This window comes from Calonectris borealis, chromosome 15 (genome assembly GCF_964195595.1).
Source record: "Calonectris borealis chromosome 15, bCalBor7.hap1.2, whole genome shotgun sequence".
Classification (NCBI taxonomy): domain Eukaryota; kingdom Metazoa; phylum Chordata; class Aves; order Procellariiformes; family Procellariidae; genus Calonectris; species Calonectris borealis.
In genome coordinates, this window is record NC_134326.1 from 13,145,149 (window position 1) to 13,168,330 (window position 23,182).

General features: G+C 42.9%; 1 protein-coding gene across 2 annotated transcripts in view; it reads left to right on the top strand.

Annotated features, from left to right (window-relative positions):
• Window positions 1-23,182, top strand: part of SGCD (sarcoglycan delta) — a 258,375-nt gene that overhangs the window by 224,737 nt on the left and 10,456 nt on the right. For both annotated transcript variants that reach the window (XR_012675910.1, XM_075164266.1), the window contains exon 8: window positions 21,752-21,875. Coding sequence is in view for 1 of the 2 variants with exons in the window: in XM_075164266.1 (XP_075020367.1) it covers window positions 21,752-21,875 (124 nt within the window). In the remaining variant the exon portion in view is untranslated. The remainder of the gene's footprint in view (window positions 1-21,751; window positions 21,876-23,182) is intronic.

A 23,182-nucleotide genomic window follows, 5' to 3' on the forward strand; every position in this document is an offset into this window, starting at 1 on the left:
TGCAGCTGCACAAGGACGTTGTGTCCTTGGGTGGAAGAAGCCAAACTTCTAAGTGTGTGTCGCATGGCTTCAGGGCCATGCAGGAGATGAGAAAGCAGAAATGTGATTTCAACCCAGTCATAGCCAAAAAGCAGGTGAGTGGCCCCAAGAAAGCCTGAAAAAACACGTTCAGAAATACAGCTCGGTTCTCTAGAGAGGAGGAGCAAATCTCCCGGGGGTGGGCAGTAGCTGCCGACAGAGAGGAGCTTTCCCCCAGGTCAGGGTAACACGAATGGGTGTCGGGCTCTTGGGACCCTCCTGGCAGCTGTTTCACCAGCTGAAACTCGGCTGCAATTCTCTGTTTCTCATGTTGAGTTGACCTCAGTTCATGAGTTCTCTCTTGCTTTTCACCATACGAAAAGAAAAACACGTTCTTTCCCTCTTTGCCTGGTTTCATGTCGTTAAGGACGGTTGTGGGAAGGCTGGCTGAGGTCATGTTATAACGCGACACGGGGGAATCAAGTAAGAAAGTAAACCAAAAAACCCCCAAACTTAGGCCATCAAGGATCATAAAAGAGGTTGTAAAGCAGAGGGGAAATGGCCTCCTGGTGAGTTTGAGAACAGCTGAGAGGGCTGGATAATGAGGGGATGTGCTGCTGTAAGGAGATGTTCCCTGCCAGTGAACTCAGTGAAAATCTGCTTATATTTGATATAATAAGGGCAAAAAGCGAGACACAAAGGGTTTATGCTGCTAGTGCTGAACTGTGTGGCGATGATAAAAATATGTCATGTCCTGTCGACTTCCTTAAGTATTAACATTTTAAAAGACAGAGAAAGAAGTAAAGTAAAATGTCAATTTAATTTTTTTTATTAAGGATTTGGTGTCTTAACTTTAATGAAGGAGTAATAAATATAAATGGATATTAATGGAAGGTTATTAGAGCTGTTCATTTTGATAGAAAATATGCAGTATCTTCTCGTGCAATGCCAGAGGTTAAAGATTATTATTGCTTCCTAAGGTTTCCGAAATTAAATTCTCTCTCTTACGACCCACAAGGTATGATTGAAAATGTGTGCGTGTGAAATGGTTTGTAATAAATTCATATTGCAATGAAAGTCTCTTTAGAAAAACAGGATATCTTACAAGAATCAGCTGAGGAGCTCTGTCTAAACATGGAAGCTTTTGAAAAATTTCATTTTGGAAACTCAAGTGCTGCCAGAAGTATCACCTGGAAAGTACAGAGAAACTTGTGAAAAGGTTCTGAGCTTTCAGCCAGCAGTTGAAACCCAGAGTTCCCTGGGTTAAAAACTACTTGACTTTAACAGCCTTTTATCTGGTTTATACACTTCTAATTAATTACAAATGACATTTCTGACAGAGCCTCTTAGGGTACAAAAATTGAGTCCTTCATAATTGCTGTTCATCTCTATCTAAAGCCTCCAAATCTCTCAGTACCAGATAACCAATTCTTGTTCCCGCGGGGCAGAAGGAGCTGTGCTGGGAGCACAGTGGAAGAAGCCGGTCCCAACCATACGGTGCCAGGAAATTTGGGCAATGCATTTCTGCTCCTCGCCAAATCCAAACCTTTAGGTGTGTGTCATACTGCAGGCATTGGCTAATTCACTAATACTTTCTGAAGAACAGAAACTTTGGTAATGTGGGATTAGCGATGTGGTTTTGATGTTAGTATTAATAAGCTAAATCCTGTAGGCGATGCCTTGCCTTTATTCAAAAAAAAGTTCCCATGAAGTCATGAGGTAATGATGCCCTTACACAGCACGTTATGTCTCTTACTTCTGTATAATTCACTTCAAATTAATGAGGTCGTCTTGTAAACGCACTGTATGTGTTTCTGCATGAGCTGCACATCTGGAAACAACCTGGGTCCTGAATTCAGCCCTGGGATCTGGTAGCTGCCTTAGCGTGGGACTTGGCCCATCTGTGCCCTGCATACTTCCATAAGTGCTCAGGTTTTGCTATATGGGATCAAATTCTATGTATCAAGAAGAGAGTGATTTGTGATTTGCTTAGGCTCAGTTCCTCAACCCCACCATCAGTTCATGCCTAATTCTTTGCAATAAAAAATCTTTCTGAAAACATGAAGGGCAATACAGCTAAAGAGAGTGGAAAATGGAACACTAAATCTCTCCTAGTCCTCTCTTGCTTTCCTGCTTAGCATGTGACAAATTTTCTAAAACACCCGCTAAATATGTTGATTTTATGAGTTCTCAGTTGAGCAGTAGGGTATCATTTAATCTCTCCATCCATTGGCATTGTTCTGAACAGTGAGAGAGGACCAAGCAATGACTTTGTCAGAACACTTTGTCGAGCTCTGAGGTGCATGGCATTCAAGCAACGTCACACCAGGAGTCTAAATCTATGAGTCTAGAGGTTAGTTACAGATAGATAGAATAAATCAAGCAATAAAGGATGCCTATAAAAAAGGATGCTGCCTCTTAAATGAAGACAGTTTAGAGTTCATCATAAACCCGTGACATATATTCAGTCACTCTGCCTGCTGTCAGTCTGAAATATATTTCAAGGTGCCTGCATATTTTATGCTGTAATCTCTAATAAATACGTGCACATTTTCAATGATGTTGCATCATACCTTGTGAACTACTGTGACTTGAAAGGGGAAGCGGTGTCAATGCAATGGGAGTTTTGCAGGCAAAGGTGCTCAGATACACATTAAAAGTGTTTCTCTGACTCAGTATGTCAAAATGTCGGTGCGATACCAAAGTGAGGGCTGGTTTCATAATCATCTCTTTGAGGAACCTCTCCTCTAGCTGGATGCCAGTTCTCTGTTTCTGAGTGAAGCAAAGTGCATCCTATTTCCTTAATGTCTGGCTTTCCTAGTCCAGGCTGTGGTAGGTTACAGCACTGGTAATCTGCCAGTGTGACCGAACTATTCCACAACAAATTAAATGCTTTTTTACATTTGAATTTACAGGGGAGAAAAAAAATGATATAAACAAAAGAGACATCTTTGGCTGCGCTTTTACTTACTAGCTTCCAAGAGCTAGACTGAAATTTCGACAGAGCCACCAAATACTTGCATATAATGGTTCTCTTGCTCCCAAGTGGAGATTATGGCTCTTTTGAAAGAATGATTACAAGAATTTTGTAGGACCAGTCCTTAAAATTGACTATCCCTTAATCTGTAGTAGCTGTCAGGAATTAACAGTGTGGCATTGATTTATGGAGCTATCCAGGCCACTTCTGCAGAGCTTCCTTCTTTTCAGAGGTGAGTATTCTGGGAAGCTGCTAGTATATGTGTTATCCATCAGGACCTGTCAGCCACTCTCCATATGGTTTGCTGCAGTCAGAAAAATGCAAAATTCTTCTTAAAAGTGTCATTTTCTACAGTTCAAGAAGTGCACTTTCTGAAAGAGAGATTAACAGTGAAGCAGAGCAGGCAATAGTTATTATTAGTCAATATTTCCGAAGGTAACTTAAGACATTTGAGCACCTAATTTGAGAGATTCATTTTTTATCATGCTTGATTTTTCAGAGTATGATGGTCCATACTGCATAAATATCAGGGGGTCACAAGATGGTTATTTTAAAAAAGAATGTTGGACAATTCTGGCATTTTCTACTTGGTTAAAAAAAAAAAAGAAGAGGAACCAGACTTAGAAAAAAAATAGCTGATGCTTTAAGTGCTTGTGGCCACTATAAGAATGTGCAGACTTCGCAAATCTGACTCAACTACTTGAAAAAATGATGGGATCTACTTTCAGTAGATCTACTTTCAGGATGATAAGTTATGTCATGAGGATAGTACAGTGTGGGGTGCCACTAAACTTCTCATAAAAGACCATGTAATCTTGACTTCAGAACGTCAGAATTACCATGGTTTTTTAACGTATATGCTATATGTCTCCTGGTTTCAGCTGGGATAGAGTTAATTTTCTTCCTAATAGCTGGCATATGCTGTGTTTTGGATTTAGTATGAGAACAGTGTTGATAACAGACTGATGTTTTAGTTGTTGCTAAGTAGCGCTTAGTCAAGGACTTTTCAGCTTCCCGTGCTCTGCCAGGTGCACAAGAAGCTGGGAGGGGGCACAGCCAGGACAGCTGATCCAAACTGGCCAAAGGGATATTCCATACCATATGATGACATGTGCAGTATATAAACTGGGGGGAGTTGGGCAGGGAGCAGCGATCACTACTTGGGGACTGGCTGGGCATCGGTCGGCAGTTGGTGAGCGGTTGCATCACTTGTTTTTCCTGTATTTTGTTCTCTCTCTCTCGTTGTTTTCCTTTTTATTACATTATGATTATTATTATTATTATCATCATCATCATCATCATCATCATTTTATTTAAAGTATTAAACTGTTCTTATCTCAACCAACGACTTTTCTTACTTTTGCTCTTCCGATTCTCTCCCTCGTCCCACCAGGGTGGGGAGGGCGAGCGGGCGGCTGGGTGGGGCTTGGTTGCTGACTGGGGTTAAACCACGACAAAGTGCTATATGTAGTAAGGGAGAAGTGATGCCTTGTACTTCTTCTTTTATTGGCTTATCTGTTTTCTTTTGGCATTAAAGTTGCCACAATACTAAAGTCTGAAGAGCGTAATATATGTGAATTGGAGACTTTGGGTTATGTACAAAGTGTATAGACAGGTAGATTCAGTGTTACTTTCCATCTGAATAATTACTGATTTATCCTGGATGGTAGAACAGCTATTTTCCATTCTCATGGAGACGGTCAGGGTGTCGTGTTTTTCAGGGTTATAACTTTCAGTGATCTGTGGGCGATGCTAGATCTGAATTTACCATGTGTAAATTCCGTTCTTCTGTGATGTGTAAGGCCCTGATCGCTGGGGAGTTAATGAAGCTGCGTGTGGATGGGCAGCCAGCGAGCACACCACGCCGTGCTATTGAGCAAGTCACTCAGAAATACTCTGGCAGCTTTGCCATTAGCACAGCTCAGCTTTTCCAGCTGTGCACTCTGCTAATATAAATATTCCTGAGCTGCTTTTCTATATACTCAGGTCACCAGCATGTGAGGTTTTTTTCCCTGAACCCCCACCATTTCTTATATTGAAACAGGAGAGTTTAGAGCTATTTGAGTTCTGTTTCTGTATTCACAGCACAGAGCACAGTAAGAGCGAGAGCTGGATGTCACAGTCGCAGGACAAGCTGCATTCGTATCCCCAGGTGCATCCACTGGGTCCTTACCCTTTTGGAGTGGGATGGTCTCCCATTCCACACCAAACGCTGTGACAGCCCTCGGTGCGCAATGCAGAGCACTAGAGGAGTAACCACGCTGGCTTTGGTGCTGGAAGAGGGACAGCCCAGGTGCCGGGGGTGATTTGGCCTCCCACGTTGTGTGTTGCTCCAGGTAGAAATGTTCTCTGTGCATCAGCCGTGCCTGCTCTGCGGGTCTGACTGAGCTCAGGGCTGATGTTCCTGTTCCTCAACAGTAAGTGTGCACAGCACAAACGTGACAGGCCCCGCTAGCAGCTTTGACATCTCCAGCAGCAGAAAGGACTGGTAAATTTGCCTCAGAAGAGCTCACGGTCTCATTGGCCAAGCCCAGTGCCTACAGTGTAGCTTAGTTCACTCTCTCAGTGGAAAGCAAATAGAAAAATCATTTTCACAGTGCCCAGCAATGTTTATCTTCCAGGTTGGCTGGCCTGCAGTGACATTAGTGTCCCCAGAGCTTCTGAACTTAATCATTTCCAGTTGCTGCTTGCCTGCTTGAAGCGGTCCTAGTCCACCCTCCAGTGTGTTCTTCCTGCCAGTCACTATGGGAACAGCAATCAAAGCTCGTATTTATGGCTCTGTAGATGTCCAAGGTCACAGAGCACAGGTCTAGTGGGAACAATTAAAACAGGCCTGTCCAGTTACATCTCTTTAAGCTCTCCCCACATTATGCCTCTAACTAGAGCAGTAAAGTTAAAGCAGCATGACTGTCAGGATGTGACTGCTTTGTAAAGGATATCCTTTGGAGGAGATAAAGATGCTCTGTATGCTGTCGTCTGTAGCAGCGCACTAGGAGCGTAGTCAGCATCGCTGGAGGAAACCTGCCCCCAGCTTTGACTCCGCATCCCCGCTGCCAGACCTGGCCGTGCCCACAGCCCCGGGCAGGCGTTCCCGCTGGAGCAGCTCGGCTCGCTGCGGGCTGCAGGAAAGCAGGTCCTACCTCGTCTACTACGAATGCTGCTGGGATGGAGTTTGAACTCTTTTGAAGTGGCAGAGTATACTGGTTTGGTGTGGTTTCAGTGGTTGTGCCCTGGGTACTCCATTACTGCCATCACCTATAAACTAAAAATCGCAAATGTTCGTTTTTAGGGTAACAGCAAATGTTGTTTATACCTGGTGACTTGCTCTATAGCAGTACACAGGAAAAAAGAGGACTGTGGGAATCACTGGAGTAAGATGGAGGGAAGAACTGCAGTGAACCTAATAATATCTGAGGGACAGAAAAGTAATTCTTTGGCAATTTCCAAGGTTTGTAAGAGGCAGCTGTCTCCCTCTCCCCTCCTGTTTACGCCAGAGACAGGTTCTATTGAGAGACCTGTGTGATGGGACTCATGATCCCATTGTCCGTGTTTTATTGAGTCCGGGGATGAAATAGGTTCCTTTTCTTGAGCGTTAATGTGGTATGTTATGTAAGAATGAAAATCGTTTAGGCCAGAAGATCCAGCGGCAGATACTGTGTGAGGATAAGATACAGTTACCTCCTTCACATGCAATGGGCACAGGAAGATGCAACACCAGAATTTTACAGGCTAGCAGGCATGTAAACATCTTTACAAATGTCCAGACTTTTCTAATGGTTCTGTTATTTTAAATATTTTCCCTTCCAATTCACAGTCAGTTTGGGTAACCAGAGCATGTTTGGCTGATATTTTCTTATAGAATTAGTTCCTAAATGCTGTAGATGAAACGAGTTCTTACTGTGCATAATGCTGTGTCACACACATCTACCATGTCTTGAGCAAACAAGAAAAGACAAAAGGAGACCAGGCACGGCACGGTGAAATTACCTTTCTGGTGGTCTGCCTCTGGAGGCAGGAGAAGACCCAGGTTGACCCCTATGGCCTCTCATCCACTTCTAATTTGCTTTGAAAAACAAAGATCCATTGCCACAATAAACTGGGATGCTGGGATGTTGCATGGACATGAGAATGTGTTTTAGAACAGCAGCTCAAAAATCACCAAAGTTTCCATTTTGAAGCTTTGGACTCGCAGTATTGAACACTTCCCTGGCATGTTGATGTACTGCCATGGGTTTGGGGTTGTTGGTTCTTCACCGTCCTAAATCGCAGCCAAGTCTTGGTCAATGTTTGGATCCAGCTTAAAAAGTTGTATTTTGATAGCTGGGGCAACCTTGAAGTCTGATTGTGAAAAATGAAAAGAAATACTGGGAAAATCTTTTAGCCATAAATGTTGAGAATATTATTTACACGTCTTGGAAAGGAGGGACAGGAGGTAACCAGCTACGAGTGCCTCCTCCCCACTGCGGAAATTTCTCTGAAGGAAATTTTCTACTGTATTTCTGTGATACAAATATGTCGATTTCTCTGAGCTCTGTATGGCAGGCTTGATATTCAGTGTCAAAACAAGTGATCTGTTAGGTTGACTCATTCCAGTGTTTCATCCCAACAGTGACGCTGGGTAACATTAGCAAGTGGCCTCTGGTACTGGTTTGGACTGGAAGGTCCAGCGTTGAACATGGCTCCTCAGCGTGGTGCGTGGACATTTCACATGTCCTCATGTCCTTGGGGCCACAAAGTGAGGACTGGATTCGCTATTCTGGAACTGGAATTAACCACTCCTGGCTGCTGGGACATGGAGGTGTTACAAGGAATGCTGAATTTCAATGTTCCCAGTGCTGGGGGTGTGACGGGCCAGCCTTAGCACGTAGCACTTCTCTGTCTACGGGAAGCAGGTGACATTTGGGAACAGCTTCGAATGGTAGAAACCAAGACATCTCATGTACCTTTTGCTTGAAAGAACAGAAACACACCAGCATCTTAAAGAGAAGGGAAAAACCATACCCTAACTTCTGCCCTGCCTGGCTCGGTGGTGGCTTTGGTTACTGACACAGATGAAGACCGTGTTAGTAATTTTCACCGGGAAGGTTTTAGCAGTGGTGGCCACCCACAGAAAATTGTCCATATTCCACGGGCACTGGAGGAACTCAAAGAGAGTTTAAGTTCTTGCCTGTTTTATTTTCCCTCCTGCTGCCTACCAAGCAGACAATCAATATATAGTGTTAATATGACTGCTGAGAGATACCGTGAGGGTGCCGGCAATTCAGAAGAAGCAAGGAGTTCCATGAAAAAAATTACACCTTACAGCTTTGATTGTTGTTGGTTTCGAAGGCAGTAAAATAACCACAATTGTTATTTTGCTCTTGCAGTGTTTCTTCATTATTATTATTTTGTTTGGCCATGCAAAGGAAGAATTAAGGTTGATTTTAAGGTCCAATTTCCTTTCCCATGTTATGTTTCCAAGGTAACTCCATTGACTTCTTTCAAGGGCAGTTCTTGGGAAGTCAGTGGGGTTACCTCTGCGTACCTGGGGGCATACCCACCGCATGAAACCGCCTGGTGAAGTTCCTTGTGGAGGTGATGGCTGAGGGCCGTGCTCTGCAGTGGAGGTGGCAGTCTGCTATGAGAAGGTTTTCAGATGAGTTGGCTTGGGTACGAGGAGAAACCAGCGGCAAAGAGTTGCCTGTAGCACTTTGCTGTGTTGGGGAGAATTACTCCTCCTGGGCTGTGCTGAGCCATTCCCGCCACCGCTGTGCTGCAGTAAACCCAGGGAGCACTGAATGCACTTGCACATGGTCACAAAGGCAGTTCATCACAGGGCTGGAAATTGAATTCCAGTGCTTCAACCACAAAGTCCTCCTACCTGTCTGCCTCTCTTTTTAAAATCAAAATAAAATACAGTAAAATGAAATGGAATTCCTGGTAAAAATCTGTTCTAGGAAGTGGTTATGCCACTGAGTGGTATGGAGGCTTTTCTGACATCAGTTCATTTTTTTTTTAATCCATTTCATTTCACTTCCATTTGACCTCTTCCATTAGCAGCTGTAATTGTCTCTTCTCTTTCTTATCTGCTAAAAAGTCCTGTAAGGGAGGTTATTGCAGTCAAAACGCAGACTTGCCCAAGGAAAGATGGAAGGAACCTCACGGAAGCCAAGAAATGCTGAACAACTTCTCATTTTGCTGTGGTTGACCCAAGGAGCTGGAGAACAGATTTCTATACCTTAAAACAAACAAGGTGAACAACCTACAACATGGATGCCAGCATGTGGCACATATGAAATAGCATAAGCAGAGCCAAGAGAAGGGATCACAGCTTCTGGAGACAAGCACCACAGCTTCATAGCTCCCAGTTCCCACCAGTTCCAGGTGGAGCAGGACAGGGATGTTGCTGCCCTATATAGAGGTGGGTTCATGCCAATACGGTCATCTCCCAAGCACATGGTGAATTGCCACCACCAGGCTCAGCCTCTTTTTTAGTTAAGGAAAATATCATCTAGCAGATCTCTCTTGAAAGATTGCCAAACCTTACCTTAAAATGTATGTTTTACTCAGGAGTGATTATCTGCAAAAGATAAACAGAAAACGGTTTCATTTTTAGTTGAAGATAAATTGATGCTAAGAATTTGCAAAACATCCTATTCCCAGAATTAAAGTAGTCCCTTTGGAGACATCTCTATACTCTCCTTTTCAGCAAGTCGGGGTTTTTTTTTGTTTCCCGATCTCTTTCTCTCTCTGCTCCATTCCTCCCTCCACCCACCCACACAATCCCTTTATTTTCTTCTCTGCACGGTTTCCCAACGTATTTTCCTTTGCATATTTGAAAGCAAGAAATTAGTTGGAAATCTCAAATAGCTTTAAGATTTTCAGTTCTAGACTATCAAAGAGCTTTGAGACTAACTTCTTCAAATACTCCCCATCCCTCCCGTTGCCCTGCCAAACTCCTCAGGGCCGAAATGGCAGCCGGTCACACAGAGGAGCACTGGGCCCCACTCTCAGCGGTGCTCAGCGGTCTTGCCTGTTCCTTGGCTTTGTCTTGGCGTTCCTCCAGAGATGATGTTCATTTTTCACTTATTTGGATTCACTATTGCACATTGTAAGTTGTACGCAGGAGAATTTTCCAAATTGTCAAAACAGGTTATGAAGCAGTGGTGTAACGGAGGGATGTAGAGGAATCTTACATCAGTGGATACTTATTAAAAATTGTCTGTCTTTTTAAAAGGCAGGTTTCAGTTCAGCTAGGTTTGATACAGGAATGAGCAACTGACTCCCAGGCTGGTTTATGGCAGAAATCAGACTAGACACTGGTTATCGCCCTGTTCGGTAGTAGCATCCTACCTAGACAGCATCTTTTGTCATCCCTCTTTGCTATCCCAGCTTTAGCAAGTAGTAATAAGTGTGGGAAAAGTTAGGTCAAATTCAGTGATTGCCAGTGGTTTTGACCCTGTAAAAGGTATTTCTTCTCACTGGAGCCGAGTCCTACATCTCTATGCATGGCCATAGTTGCTTGTACAAAGAAGTGTGTGCGCTTGTGATGAAGTGAGGCTGCTTTGTGCCTGCCAGGCAGCAGAGCAGGGAATTGCATCTGGAAGTGGGAATTGTGCCTCTAATCGGGGAGCAAGGCTGTGAACGAGTGGTCTGGAGGGTGAAACACCTCCCTAACTCTGAGCAGGAGCCCAGCACATTTGAAAAGAGGATGGTGCGCTGTTGTTGCATAATAATGGGCTGGATTTGAGGAGTTTGGATCATGTCTGTGGCCTTCAGCATGCAGACATACAACTGTATTGCTAGTGTAAATTGTGACTGTGAAAGAGGCCACAACTTTGGCATATGTATCCCTTTAGATTTACAATTTATGCATATTTACTGTTTTGTGAAGTATAGTGGGGACAGCAAATGGTACATCTTCTGCATAAAAATGAAAAGTAACTGAAAACCTGTTATATGCTCTATATAGCTCTGATCAGAGGGGGGAAAACGACTACAGATTTGTGGTTGACAAGCTTCAGAAAAGGTTCAACAGAGTGTGAAAATTGACATTTAGCAAATAGCAATTCAGCCTTCATTTTTTGTGAAGCCGCTTGAAATAAACTGCAGGTATTAAACAAAATGTTTGGTCAGTTGTTATATTAGATGTTGCTTGTCTCATTACTGCAGTTAATTAAAAGGGGGGACAAAAAGTCAAAGCCAGAGTCAATAAGTTTGTTAATAAAGATTTAATTTGGTGGAATCATTATAAATTGACTGTACAATGAATGGATATGCCACAGGAGTATGAGTGTCTGAAGGTCCATAAATGGGTTTTCAGAAATAGCCATCAGGTTGTAGCCAATTTGTCATGCTAAATAAGCTCTTCAAATCCACCTAGGCAAGTGTGTACATGTTTCCAAAGGGTATCACCACCAAGTATACGATGCATACAGACACACCTTTTTTTCCAGCAGGTTTTTTATTCTACCATTTCAAATCCTTTTTAGTTTTGTTATCTCTATATTTCTCATTGTAAGTGATTTACTATTAAGTCCAATGTTTTTAGAAGGAATAGAATAAATCATCAGAGAAAGAGAAAAAGTAAGTCATCATTGCAGAAAGCACTGTAGGCTGAACCTGTGCGCTATCCACGTGAGATTTTAATCTACCTGACCCTTTTCCTTTATGTCTGACCAAACGGCAGGTAAAAATCCCATAACAGATAGACCTCAAAAAGAATTTTAAAATGACAATCTAGATCAACATTTCTTCTCTTCGTAAAGCAGTTCTGATGTAGAAGACTGCATGCAAAGTACTGATGCTAATGACTGCAATATTTGCATAGCACTGCACCCCTGCCAGTAATCCTCTCATTTGGGTACGTTGGGTTATCACAAGAAAGCGATTTCTCTGTCAGTGATGACATGCTGGTCTGCTCAGCAGGATTATTTAACACCCTGAAAAACAGAAGAATAAGATAAAAAATTTGCATTGTGCCGCCGCCTTCTGAAGTAGAGCAGAAGAGCAAACCATGAAAGTAGTGGAGAGTTGGCCCAAATTGACCCAGTGGTCAACCACTGACTGCACGTGAAAGTCACCCCAAAGTAGAGCACTGTATAATGTCTATGTTAACAAGTATTTTATGGGTTAATCTAGCAAGTTTTAGCTGACTCAAGTACCATCTTTCCGTCGGGTTTTATAATTTTAGGCCAACTCAGGTGGCTTTTGCCCTCCTGCCACCATCCAGAAGCCAGCATAAAGTTCAGGAAAAAGCCCATTTAAGCCTCAGCTGTTACCTCCAGGCGACAATATAGCTGTCGCTCTCCCCGCTCCGATGGCTCAGGGTTGCGATGAAATTCGGTGGCCCCACAGACCTACTTTGTGATGTGTTCATCTCCTCCGTGTTCCTGATGGCAGCACTTTGTTAGACATTGGTGGCAGGCGGTGGCAGTGGCCCTGATGAACACTTCGTTTCTGTTTCTTTTTCTCCTCCCTGCCTTGGTGACAGTACGTCAAGATAATACCCAATCTTAGCAGGCTCTTCTGTAATTCTGGTTGAAAGGGTTTCTTCCAATTTATGCCTTTTAATTAGAAGCTTTCAACCTATAATTAGAAACTTACACCAGCCCAACCTTTGTTTCTGAAAAATGCATTTGTGGTTTAGGCAATTATGGTAACATAAAAAGTAATTATTTTTCTCCATGTGTGAAATGAGTGTGCTCATTAATACACGCAACAGGCAGAGGATTATTTTGTTTCGATTTGTTTTATTTTATTGCAATAAGTTACGTAACAAGGTATATCAGAGAAGCAAAAAGCAGGTGGTTTAAGTAGTAGATCAGGCACGTCTAACTACCGAGTCTGTTACTTTGCCATGCTGGGAGTGCAGAGGAGCTGTGGTCAGCAGGAGCAGAGGCTCGGCCATGCTGCAGCTCCAAGCCCTCTGATTACCACACGCAGCCACAAAGGCATTTCCAGACCATTACTTGACTAGTTTTGACCCAGACTACGTGACGAGAGGCATTTAATGGTGAGGTTTTTTGTAATAAAAATAATTACAGGCTCTTAAGTTCCAGCCAGTGGCATCAGTAGCAGCGCTATGGCTTAGAGCTGTGTGTCATTTACTGTCCCACTTCTGCTCATGCCGGGAGAGGGGACATCTGTCCTTTGATTGTCCTCCGGCCAGAGCTGACGCTCTGCCCCTGTATTTCATAGTGTCTCGTATGGCTGTTCCTGGCAGAGATTATGTTAGCGTACAGGGCTATACTCTACGGGCTGAATCTTCTCAGTCCCACCTACAATTGCTGTGGTTTTATTAATCACGCCTGTGCTCTCAGCTGATAACACCTCTGCCGAGCGGTGCACGGTGGCACTGTGCCTGCTCGGGATGCGGCCCCTGGCCCCTCAGCATCTTCTTCTGGCCGCAGCCAGGCCCTGTTACGTGGAGGTTTCCCACCACGTGGCACACTAATGACTCTCCATGTTCCAGCTTATCAATTTAGGCTGAAAGATTGAGCACGGCAGGACGGAGGTAATCCTGCAGACAGCTCTCCGCTCAGGTCTGTCAGGCGCGGTAGGGATTCGGAGCAAGATCAATCTGCTCACAACCCACCGGGTGAGGAGAGTGAAGTTGCAGTCATCTCTGCACTTAAAATAGGAATAATTCATTTTGCATCCCCGAATCCCTTCCCTGGCCACTTAAGCACATCATCTTCTTAAAACCACATCTGTATTTACCACACATCATTTTTTACTATCTCCCAATTTCTATGGTAATTTCCTTCCTTGATTTATAAGCAACAGAATTTCTTAATTATCCAGATGATATTAATTTTTCAGCCATACCTCCACTTTGTTAAATATTAATCTCATATTTTTTCTTTGACAATCTCTACCCTTCACCACTTCTCCAGTTCATAATGAAACTAGATCTCAATAGTATTACACAGTACATTTTTCTCCCTAGATTAATTTGATATCTTCTGTTTGAACTCAGCTTTTGTCTTCTAAATACTATATTTGGCTTCTTGTAAACCATTCCAGAGATTACTTTAAAAGTCCAAAAAAAACCCCAAACCCTAAAACATTTAGGACAACTTTACATTATTACATCTCCTTCAGCAATTCCCATGTTGTAGCATGGTAGGCAATCACAATTAATTTACAATTGTATTTTGATTCGTCCATGTTCTTCTAGTTTTACTGCTTTTTAGCGCTCTGAATAAGCCTCAGCTAGTGCAAAGTGTGCTGGAAGACTACAACAGGAGATTTGCAGTGTGCTGGGAGGAACTGCATGCTCAAACTTTTCCTCTTGCTGAGGAATGACATTTTTTTCAGAGGAAAATGAAAGCTGGTTCTCACCTGCTTAGTGCTGCGAGCCGGTACCATACCTACAAACTCCTCTGGTTCCTCATTTCTCTAGGACCACTCAAATTGTCTTTGAATATTAGCTGAGCATCTTCCTAATGCTGGCTTTGACCTGCTTCGTAATGGTTTCAAACAGTTCCTGTTACTCAACTAGCCCTCCTCCTGGAGTTGTAGTCTCTGAAGAGATATTAAGATATTTTTGTTATATGGTCAGGAGAGTATTGTTTTAGCATGGACTGTGTTTAGGAAAAGTTCACTGAGCACAGTACCTGCAGCTCAGACTAGGTGAAAAATATATAAACTGGTTCGTTTGGCGCTAAGCTGAAGTTAGCAAAACCAGCAGCAGATTTATTACACTTCTTGTGATTAAGCACTTCTTTCTGTATTGCAGCTATAAGAGTTCTATTTAAAAAAAAAAAAGAGAAAAGGAAAGTTGTAAAATTAGATTTAAGGCATTGGCTTGAGATTGAATTAGCAGAGCTGAAGCAGGGAGAAATGGTCAGGACTTGATAGATGCAGCTCACCAGGAGGGGAGGATGGAGCAAGCACCCAGGTACCCACACACGCTCTCTCGCTCGTTCCTTCATCCATCAGGGACTGCAGCACTTGCAGAGTCCAAGCAGGACTATTCATGCAACATGTTCACTAGGTTCCCTATCCAAGAAAGTATTAAACTTTATGAATAGTTTCAAGCACAAGGGTAGTTCGTAGTATTTTCTCAATTCCTTTTTCTTTCTCTTGACTCAGCTTTGTACAAAATCTGTGTTGCCCAAATAGAGAGAAGCAAAGTTGTTGCACCCCTTGCCATTTGAATCAGACTTATCTCTGGCTCAATTAGAAAACTGTAATTTCCAATAAAGCATCATTAGACCTCTGCTCCTGTCAGGTCTCTGACAGATTTAACTGCATTTTCCTTAGGACTTAACCATGGTTTGTGGATGATAGCTGAAAGAATTTTCATTCATTGTCCGCTAGATCATATTAGGAATTACATGAGGCTTTGGACCACCAGCCGTAAAAATCTGTTTGAGAGTATGGCTGCACTGGAATTGTCACTTACTAGATTTGCAGCGTAAACACTGGAAACTGTATGGTGATACATGCTCTCAAACTAAACAGTATTTACAGCGATAGGTAGGATTTACAATTGGATGACATGATAATATATCCTTGTTTACTTCTGTAATTAACGCTCCTAAAGAAAATACCCTGGAAACCTTCCATAAGCAAGATTTATTTCTGTTGATTGAGACTGTAATCAGATGTCCCCATTCAAACGGTAATTGGTGTGCTTCATTAAAATGTAATTGAAAACAAGATTTATGTCAATGCTAGGCAATAAATAACAGGGATACATATTTTCTTATTAGTGATGATCTCTTCTATAGGCTCTCAGGGTACTTGCTGCTTTTGTACTGTGCCACATACGTCATATTTTGTCAAAATCATGGTATCTTGGAAAAAGACATTGTACATTTTCCCCTTTTGATTTTAACCTCTCACTCTGATGTATCGAGGCCAGCTCCCTTTTGTGCTCTTTCCTGTTTTATATTAGGCTCGCTGTTGTTGCCATATTTTAGCTTATTTTGTTCTCATGTTTCCTTCCAGTAGGAAGGAAATCTAGTGACAAAGGGTAGAGCTCAGGGCAGAGCTTTTTACTCTTTGGGAGATGACAGGACTTTGCTTGAACTTACGATCAGTTGAGGTTTTCACCAGGTGAGTCCAGACCCAACCCGTTGTTCCTCCTCCCAAATGTTTTCTGTTCCAATACAAGCAAAGGTAAGACAAATTTTAAAACAACTTTAAAAGCATTCTAGACATAGAAACTAAGCATGGGTTCTTTGCAGTTCAGTAAAAGCTAATTAACTTCTAGTTAATAGGGAGAAAAGTATTGTGTTTTCTTCTATGAATAGATATATATATAAGATAACACACAAATAATGGAATCAGAAGTATAAGTCACTGCGAATGGGTGATCCCATTGATTTCATTGAAAGAAGGGAGTTAAAACTGAAAACAAATTTCAGTCTGAGATACTGGTTCATTACTGGCAAATTGATGAAGCTCTACGTTTACTTGCCAGCATAATTTACCAATTGTATGAGACGTAAGCAGGCACAGTGGTAACATTGGCTAATTTTATGCTCAATGTGAAATCTTATAGCTGGTCAGATGGATACCATAAGAAATAATTAGAGTCATTAGAAATAATGGGCTACAGCTGCAGTAATACATGCTCTGTTCTCAGTCCAGAGGTTTCTAAGCAAAATTAAATTAGCTCATGTTACCACACTGCTGCATCATATGCTCCTCACCTCCTGAGAGTAAACTTCTCTTTCCATTTCCATACTGCAAGCAAATTCCATTCCATACTGCAAGTTTGTGCCCCACACAGAAAAGTCCTCTGTTGGGGACAAGAAATTCTGAAGCTTGGGGCCACTCCTTGTTTAAAAAAAAAAAAAAAAAAAAGTGGCAGCAATAGGTCCCTAGCTTAAATTAACTCCTTTCACATGTTGAGGATCATCCCTCTCCTGTGCTGCAGCCTTTGGTTCCAGCCCTTCCCCGTGGAGGTGCAGATAATGTCACTTCTCCGGTCCTTCTCCGCAGGCTGATGCGCTCCAAGGAATCAGTCTGTATTTGCCCAGTTTGCATCAGTGCTGGACCCAGGCGAGTATTTTTCAGCCTGAACTATTCACATTAAACTTTATTTTTTTAAGGAAGTTATATAGTCCACTTTATTGGAAGCACATCAGCAGCCCCTAGCTGCTGGTGGTACTGCCTTTGCATCTTTAATATCCTCTCTTCTCCCCAGATTCAAAAGGCTGTTCATAGTAGTAAGGAAAACGGTGCATTATCCTGGGGGGGGGTGAGGAGAGGAGAGGGACAAGAAGGAAATATAATCTATGCTGCTGGAGTGATTAATATGACTGTTTATGATGAAGGAAGTGAAAACTAGAAATCTGGGTAAGTAATGATCTTTCCAAGAGAATGACTTTCACTGGAACCACAATACAAACTCATGTGCTGACCTCCTTTAAATTATTGCTGAAGTTTTCAAAGCAAAGCAGGGATGGCACTGAAAATTCTACTCTCTTGTTGATTCCTAGGAGCACAGAATTTCCAGCGATAGCAGGAGAGGGGTTCACTCTGAGATGCACGCATGCCATCACCTCTCTTTAAAATGTGAGATGCTTTGGTGATAGGTTTGAGTAAAAGAGCTTAAGAGGCACATTGAACACTGCCCATTAAGCATGGTAAGCTGGAGAAAGGCTTCCCCTGCATACATCATCTCGCGCATTGATATGCAGGCTGAGTGTGCTCAGTGGGAGGAACAAGACTAACAGTATTTTTGATGAAGGTAAGAGCCTAATACTGTAGCTTTGGAAAGATCAGTTATCCATCTGCCAGCCATCTATCTTTGGCAGTGGTACTTACCTGGCCTCAGTTATTACAGTATGTAACTGCTTCACAACCACTAATATATTTATCTTTTCATCCTCCCTGTGGAGTTGGGAAGTGCTATTACCTTTGTTGCAGAACTAAGAACTGAGATTAAGGGTCAGATTTGTTATGGCATTTAGGTGCTTAATGGGATTTTCAGAAGTACCTAACACCCGTTGTAATAAGTGGAACCTGCGTACTTTGATAGTTCTGAAAATCCTGTTACTTGTGTCTTTTCTTTTAAAATTTCGGGCTTACACGAAATCCATAGGAGAGATTCCCATGTTTGTGGGTAGTCACCCAGACAGGAGACTGTCTCTTCATCCGCCTGCTAGGTGCAGTGGAGCAATTTTATGGCAGTGGGAGGAAGTAGCTTATCTCAGTCCTGAATTCAGCAAGCTGTAACTCTGTGGATAGCGGTGAATTTACCTTCCTTGCACAGCTCTGTGAGAGAGGTCAGAATCCAGTGCTGGAAATACTGCAGCAAAAAGAAGCAGCACCCATGGTCAATAAAAAGGGCTTATGTGCCAATTGCTGGCATGGAAAATTCAAGAGCAGGAGCAAATAATGAAACAATCTATATTCATGCAGCCGCCTTTCCAGCCTACTGTTGTAAGTACGGGCTTACACCTAACCGGGAGATGTGAATCCTACTGAAAGCTCCGGAGTATCACACTGGAAAACAAATGTTGATTTTGAACAAATTATCTGTTCATTGCTAAATCATTTTCTTTCATTATTAGTCTCCAAATTGGTTCTGCTCTGGAAGACAGAATTAGGTTTAAAAGCAGAGTGTCTCTTAAACACTTGCTTCAAATGAAAGTATTCGGTAAACATTACTCAAACCCCCTAGAGCATAAACTCCTCAACTGCTTCCTCTGGCTTTGCATAGATTTTTCAGCTCCTGGTTTAAAGACAGGTGTCTCAGGGATTCATTCAGGATATCAGAAAATAATCAAATTAAATCCCTTACAATCATATGCCCCTCAAACGCCAAGGCAATTATTAAGACCTTTCTGTCCTCATTTACAGTAGCATAAATTGGGACAAAAGTCCCATGCAAACAGATGGAGTTACACCAATATCGAATGTGTAAGAGAGGGAAGAGTCAGACTCCAAACCCACGGCACAGGTACAAAACCATGTGGGCTGCAAGCCCCAGCTTCTCATCTTTGGAAGAGCTACACATTGCTGTTATAGTACTTGCACTCATTTTTGTAGTTTTAAGGTTCTAAAAAAAGCCTCCTGGGATTCAAAATGATATTTTTAACATTAAAGGGATAGGTTTTGGTTAATTCAGCATGTCAACAAGTTTGCAGCTGTCTGAGCTAGTGATTTAGGATGACAGAGTGGGGGTCAGCTCAACTGAGCTAACCTTAAAAGACCCGTGCTGCAGGGAGCGGGGTGGGTTACGGAGCAGCAGCAAAGCCCCAGTGTTGTGTGCTTGTCCCACGTTACACCATGGACTATCGGGAGGTGCTCGAAAGGGTCATTTGTCAGGCAAGAAGCTCTGTAGGGATTAGGATGTGTCTAATTGCTTGGGTTTTCATCGGTATTTGTAAGATGCTGTTTATCCTGCCTGTAGGTTTTCATTGGGTGGAGGAGGTAGAACAACTCAATCACTTTGTTAGATATGAAAAGAGAATAAAACTTTGGGACAATGTTATCTAATAGATTCCAGGTACTTGGTAGCTTGTTCAAAGCATGGATTTAACTCAGTTTGATGTTATGGGGACCTGTGTGCACAGGGGAAGATATGCAGGGAGAAGGTCCCTCTTGATCCGCCCCACCATGGGAAGACATTCACCAATTTTCCAGCTCTCCGCACTCTCCAGTAAAGCACTGGTGTGGGACTGGGAGGCTGCTCCGGTACAGGGCAGGGATTGAGAGCTGCTGCTGCTGCAAATGAGTGCATTTGCACTGTGGTGTCTGAACACTGTTTTGCACTTACAAGATTTATTTCTCAGTGGGCAGAAGAGCTACAAGATTAACAGATGAACAAATATATTGAGACAGCCAGGACGTCAAAGAAATTGAAGAGTCACTAAGATGTCGGAGAGCTGAAGAGTAACCTGGCCGTGGTTCTTAGGAATTATTTTATCCTCAGATTAGCTCAGCTGTCTTGGGGTTTGGACACATCCTCTGGTGAATTTACCTACAGTGACATTACTGGCCTCAGCTCTCTGCTTCTCCTCCGGGGGATCCTGCCTCTGGAGCAGAGGTGGCAGGAGGGAATATGTGCCTGTGCCCCAGCCACTGCAGCTCAGATCCTAGGGGCTTAGTGCAAGCAGAGCGTCCTTCATTTTTGGGGGCAGATAGCAGCTTGTGAGCCGCACCACCAAGGATGAGAGCGTACTGTATGCCTGGGCAGAAATCTCCAGGGAAAATGTGGGGCAGACAGCGTGTTAAGCCACTGTAATGAAAGCCACCAGAGTGCATGTGCCAGAGCCCTAAGGCTGTGTGCTGTGGCTATTTTTACCATAAAGAAATTCTAACAGATATTGGAAAGGCAGTTATTGCAGGTGGAAGGTCAGAGGGAATCATATCCCAGGTAGCACTATTTAATGTCAATCATTCTTTGCAAGGTTTTTCTCCTCCATGCAATCTGCAATTCAATCAGGGAAAAAAAAAAGTGCGTAGCAGCAGTCTTAACCTTAGGTTCCTCGTCCAGGAACCAGCCAAGGGGTGATACCAGTGGAGGGATCAGAAGAAGGTTTATGTAAGATGTAGCTTCCCTGCAGAGAACAAACAAAAAGCAGCTCAGAAAGATTGTGCAGAGGCTGCTAACCATGCGACCATGCTCATTCCTTGGGCTGCGTATGCCTCAGTTCTTCCCTGAAATTTAGATTTCGTTGAGTCAGCCAGGAAATTACGGATGAGTTTGGGGTCTTGAGGGAAAGGTGTTTGAAAAGCAGCAATATGAAGACACCAACAAGAGGGAAAGTCATAACACCAACAAGAGGGAACTGTGCCTTTGCTTTATTGAACTGTTGGCTGCAATAAATACAGCCAAATTCCCTCAGTTTCCCATAACGTTGTCTCAGTCCCAGTAGGAATTCCTTTAAGAATACACTTACTTGCACAAATGATTATATATGAAGAGTAGAGAAACAGCTGAAGTGCCACTGGAGTAAGGCAAGCAAATCCTAAAAGCTGCCCAAGTGAGCTCGGGGGTTGTGTGCTGCCCTTGTGCTGCGGTTCTGCCGGCGCTGCCTGCCCAAGGCAGTCGAAGCAGAGGAGTTTCTGTTCCAGTCCGCCTGCCTGCTTCACCTGGGGAGATCATAGTCTAGATTTTGTGATGGTACAGTGAATAAATGGTGATAAAATCAAGTAAGAGGATATTCCTAAAGAGGGAGAATTGTTTTTTATTATCGTTTTCAATACTGAAAGTAATAAGACTGTATTATAAAGAAAAGCCAAGTATAATACAAGACCTGTGAATGGATATCAGCAAGGAAGACTGGACCTTGCGCTTATACATCTTACAGCATTAACCCCAGTTGTCTGAACTAAAAGGTTCTGTTGTGTTAGCCAGTGCTATAACAGGGTTGTTAGATCCCTGGGTGGTGGATCCATGGTTAGGAGGGGTCAAAGCACTGCACAGGGGGCCTGGCTGGGAGCAGTGGGATGTGAGCGTATGAGTGGAGACCAGGAATTTTGGGGTCTTCAGCCTTCTCTTTTTTCATTGATTTCCTTATGCCCTTAAACCTTTCCAAACCTCACATCTTGCATATGAGCAAGTTGATCATGGGGGAAGCTCTTGCACCTTGCATCTTATCCCAGCATTTACAGCATCCAAGGTTGATGTGAAATGTTAGCAGATTGGGTTTGTGATGTGTTTTACCACACTGTGCATGAATTCTTTCCACTGACTAAACTAGGCGTGGATCTGAACATCAGCAGGTCCTAAGGTGCCGTGCCATGGGCAGTCAGGCTGTGCGAGATTCAAGCCACAGAGCTCTGCAACTCCCCTTTCTGTTACAGACTGGAGTCACCTACGCGCGCGCTGGTGATGGAGGCCCCGAAAGGCATCGAGATCAACGCCGAGGCCGGCAGCTTGAAAGCCACATGCAGGACAGAGCTCAGGCTGGAATCCAAAGATGGAGAGGTAAGCGAAGGACGTCAAGCCCTGCAGCAAAACCAGACCAAGCCACGCATCTCCTGCAGATTTGTAGCCTTCTGAGTCACTGAGCCGCTCCATCTGAAACCCTGGTGTGAAGGCACTGGTGAAGCAGGCCTTCCTAGCTTAGTTTCTGCTAGCAGTGATTGAACATATCGTATGCAAACGAGCCTCACTCTGTGGCAAAGGCTGATTCATTATTTTTAAAGTGCTCGGATAATAGCATCAGTTGTTCAAGCAGATTTATGCAGCTGTAAAATACACAGTGCTCCTAAATTCTTTGTTTCTTTGTCACTTTAAAACAAGATTTACTTGGCCAACATAATTAAATCTTTTATCATACATTTTTCTATAAGACGAGCTTAATTCACCGTTATTGATCTGAAAAGCATTTGTAGCTGATGTTTTCATTTTGGAAAGAAAGGGAACATTAGGAGGACAAGTTGTCACACTGGGGAAACTTCCAAAGCAGAACAACTAAAACTGATAACACAGAACAAAAGTAAAATAGGTGTTGAGTTAAGCCCCTTCTGGTATCTCAAAAATACACGAGCCCACGGTTCTTATCCCCTGCCACAATGATGGAAGACACCGAAGGATGTGGCTGAGGAGCTCCCGCTGGGGAACCCACCGAGAGCCTCGGCAGGAGGAGCTTCCCACGGAAGGCAAACCTCCCGGCAATAGGGCTCCAACATAAGCTAACATTTTCCTACCTTAGTGTCAGGCGTAATGAATAGGATGGGATTTTTATTGCAATTGCTGTTATTTCTAAACATTCGCATTTTAAGACATTCCAAACCCAGACCAGGAGTCTTAACAAAAAAAAAAAAAACACCAAAAAAAACAATCCTCCCCTACCTAATATACTACAATTGAAATCCAAGGCATTTCACTACTGCAAGCAGTTGCCTTAATGTTTTAAACACTAATTTGCTTTTAAAATGCGCATATTGACCTATCTCTTTCAGGAGATTAGATGATTGGATACTAAAACTGAAGTGGAGACTCTTACTGTAATTGCAAGATAAGAGCAAATACCGTCAGTCGCCCTGTAATATTCTGGTGTGCAGGTTATCTTACTGTGCTCTTCTTGGTGATGTTAGAGCACGCCCCTGTAGCTGCCATGTATCTAAGAGCTGCCACATGTTTGCTTTTATGTTCTGTTTTATGAGAAATTCAGGTCTGTTGCGGCATTTAAGTTATTTTTAATATACATAAAAGTATTATACATATACATAAAATATACATAAAAGTCAGTGCTGTGAGGCTGTAAGCGTAACTGGCAATGGGATCAC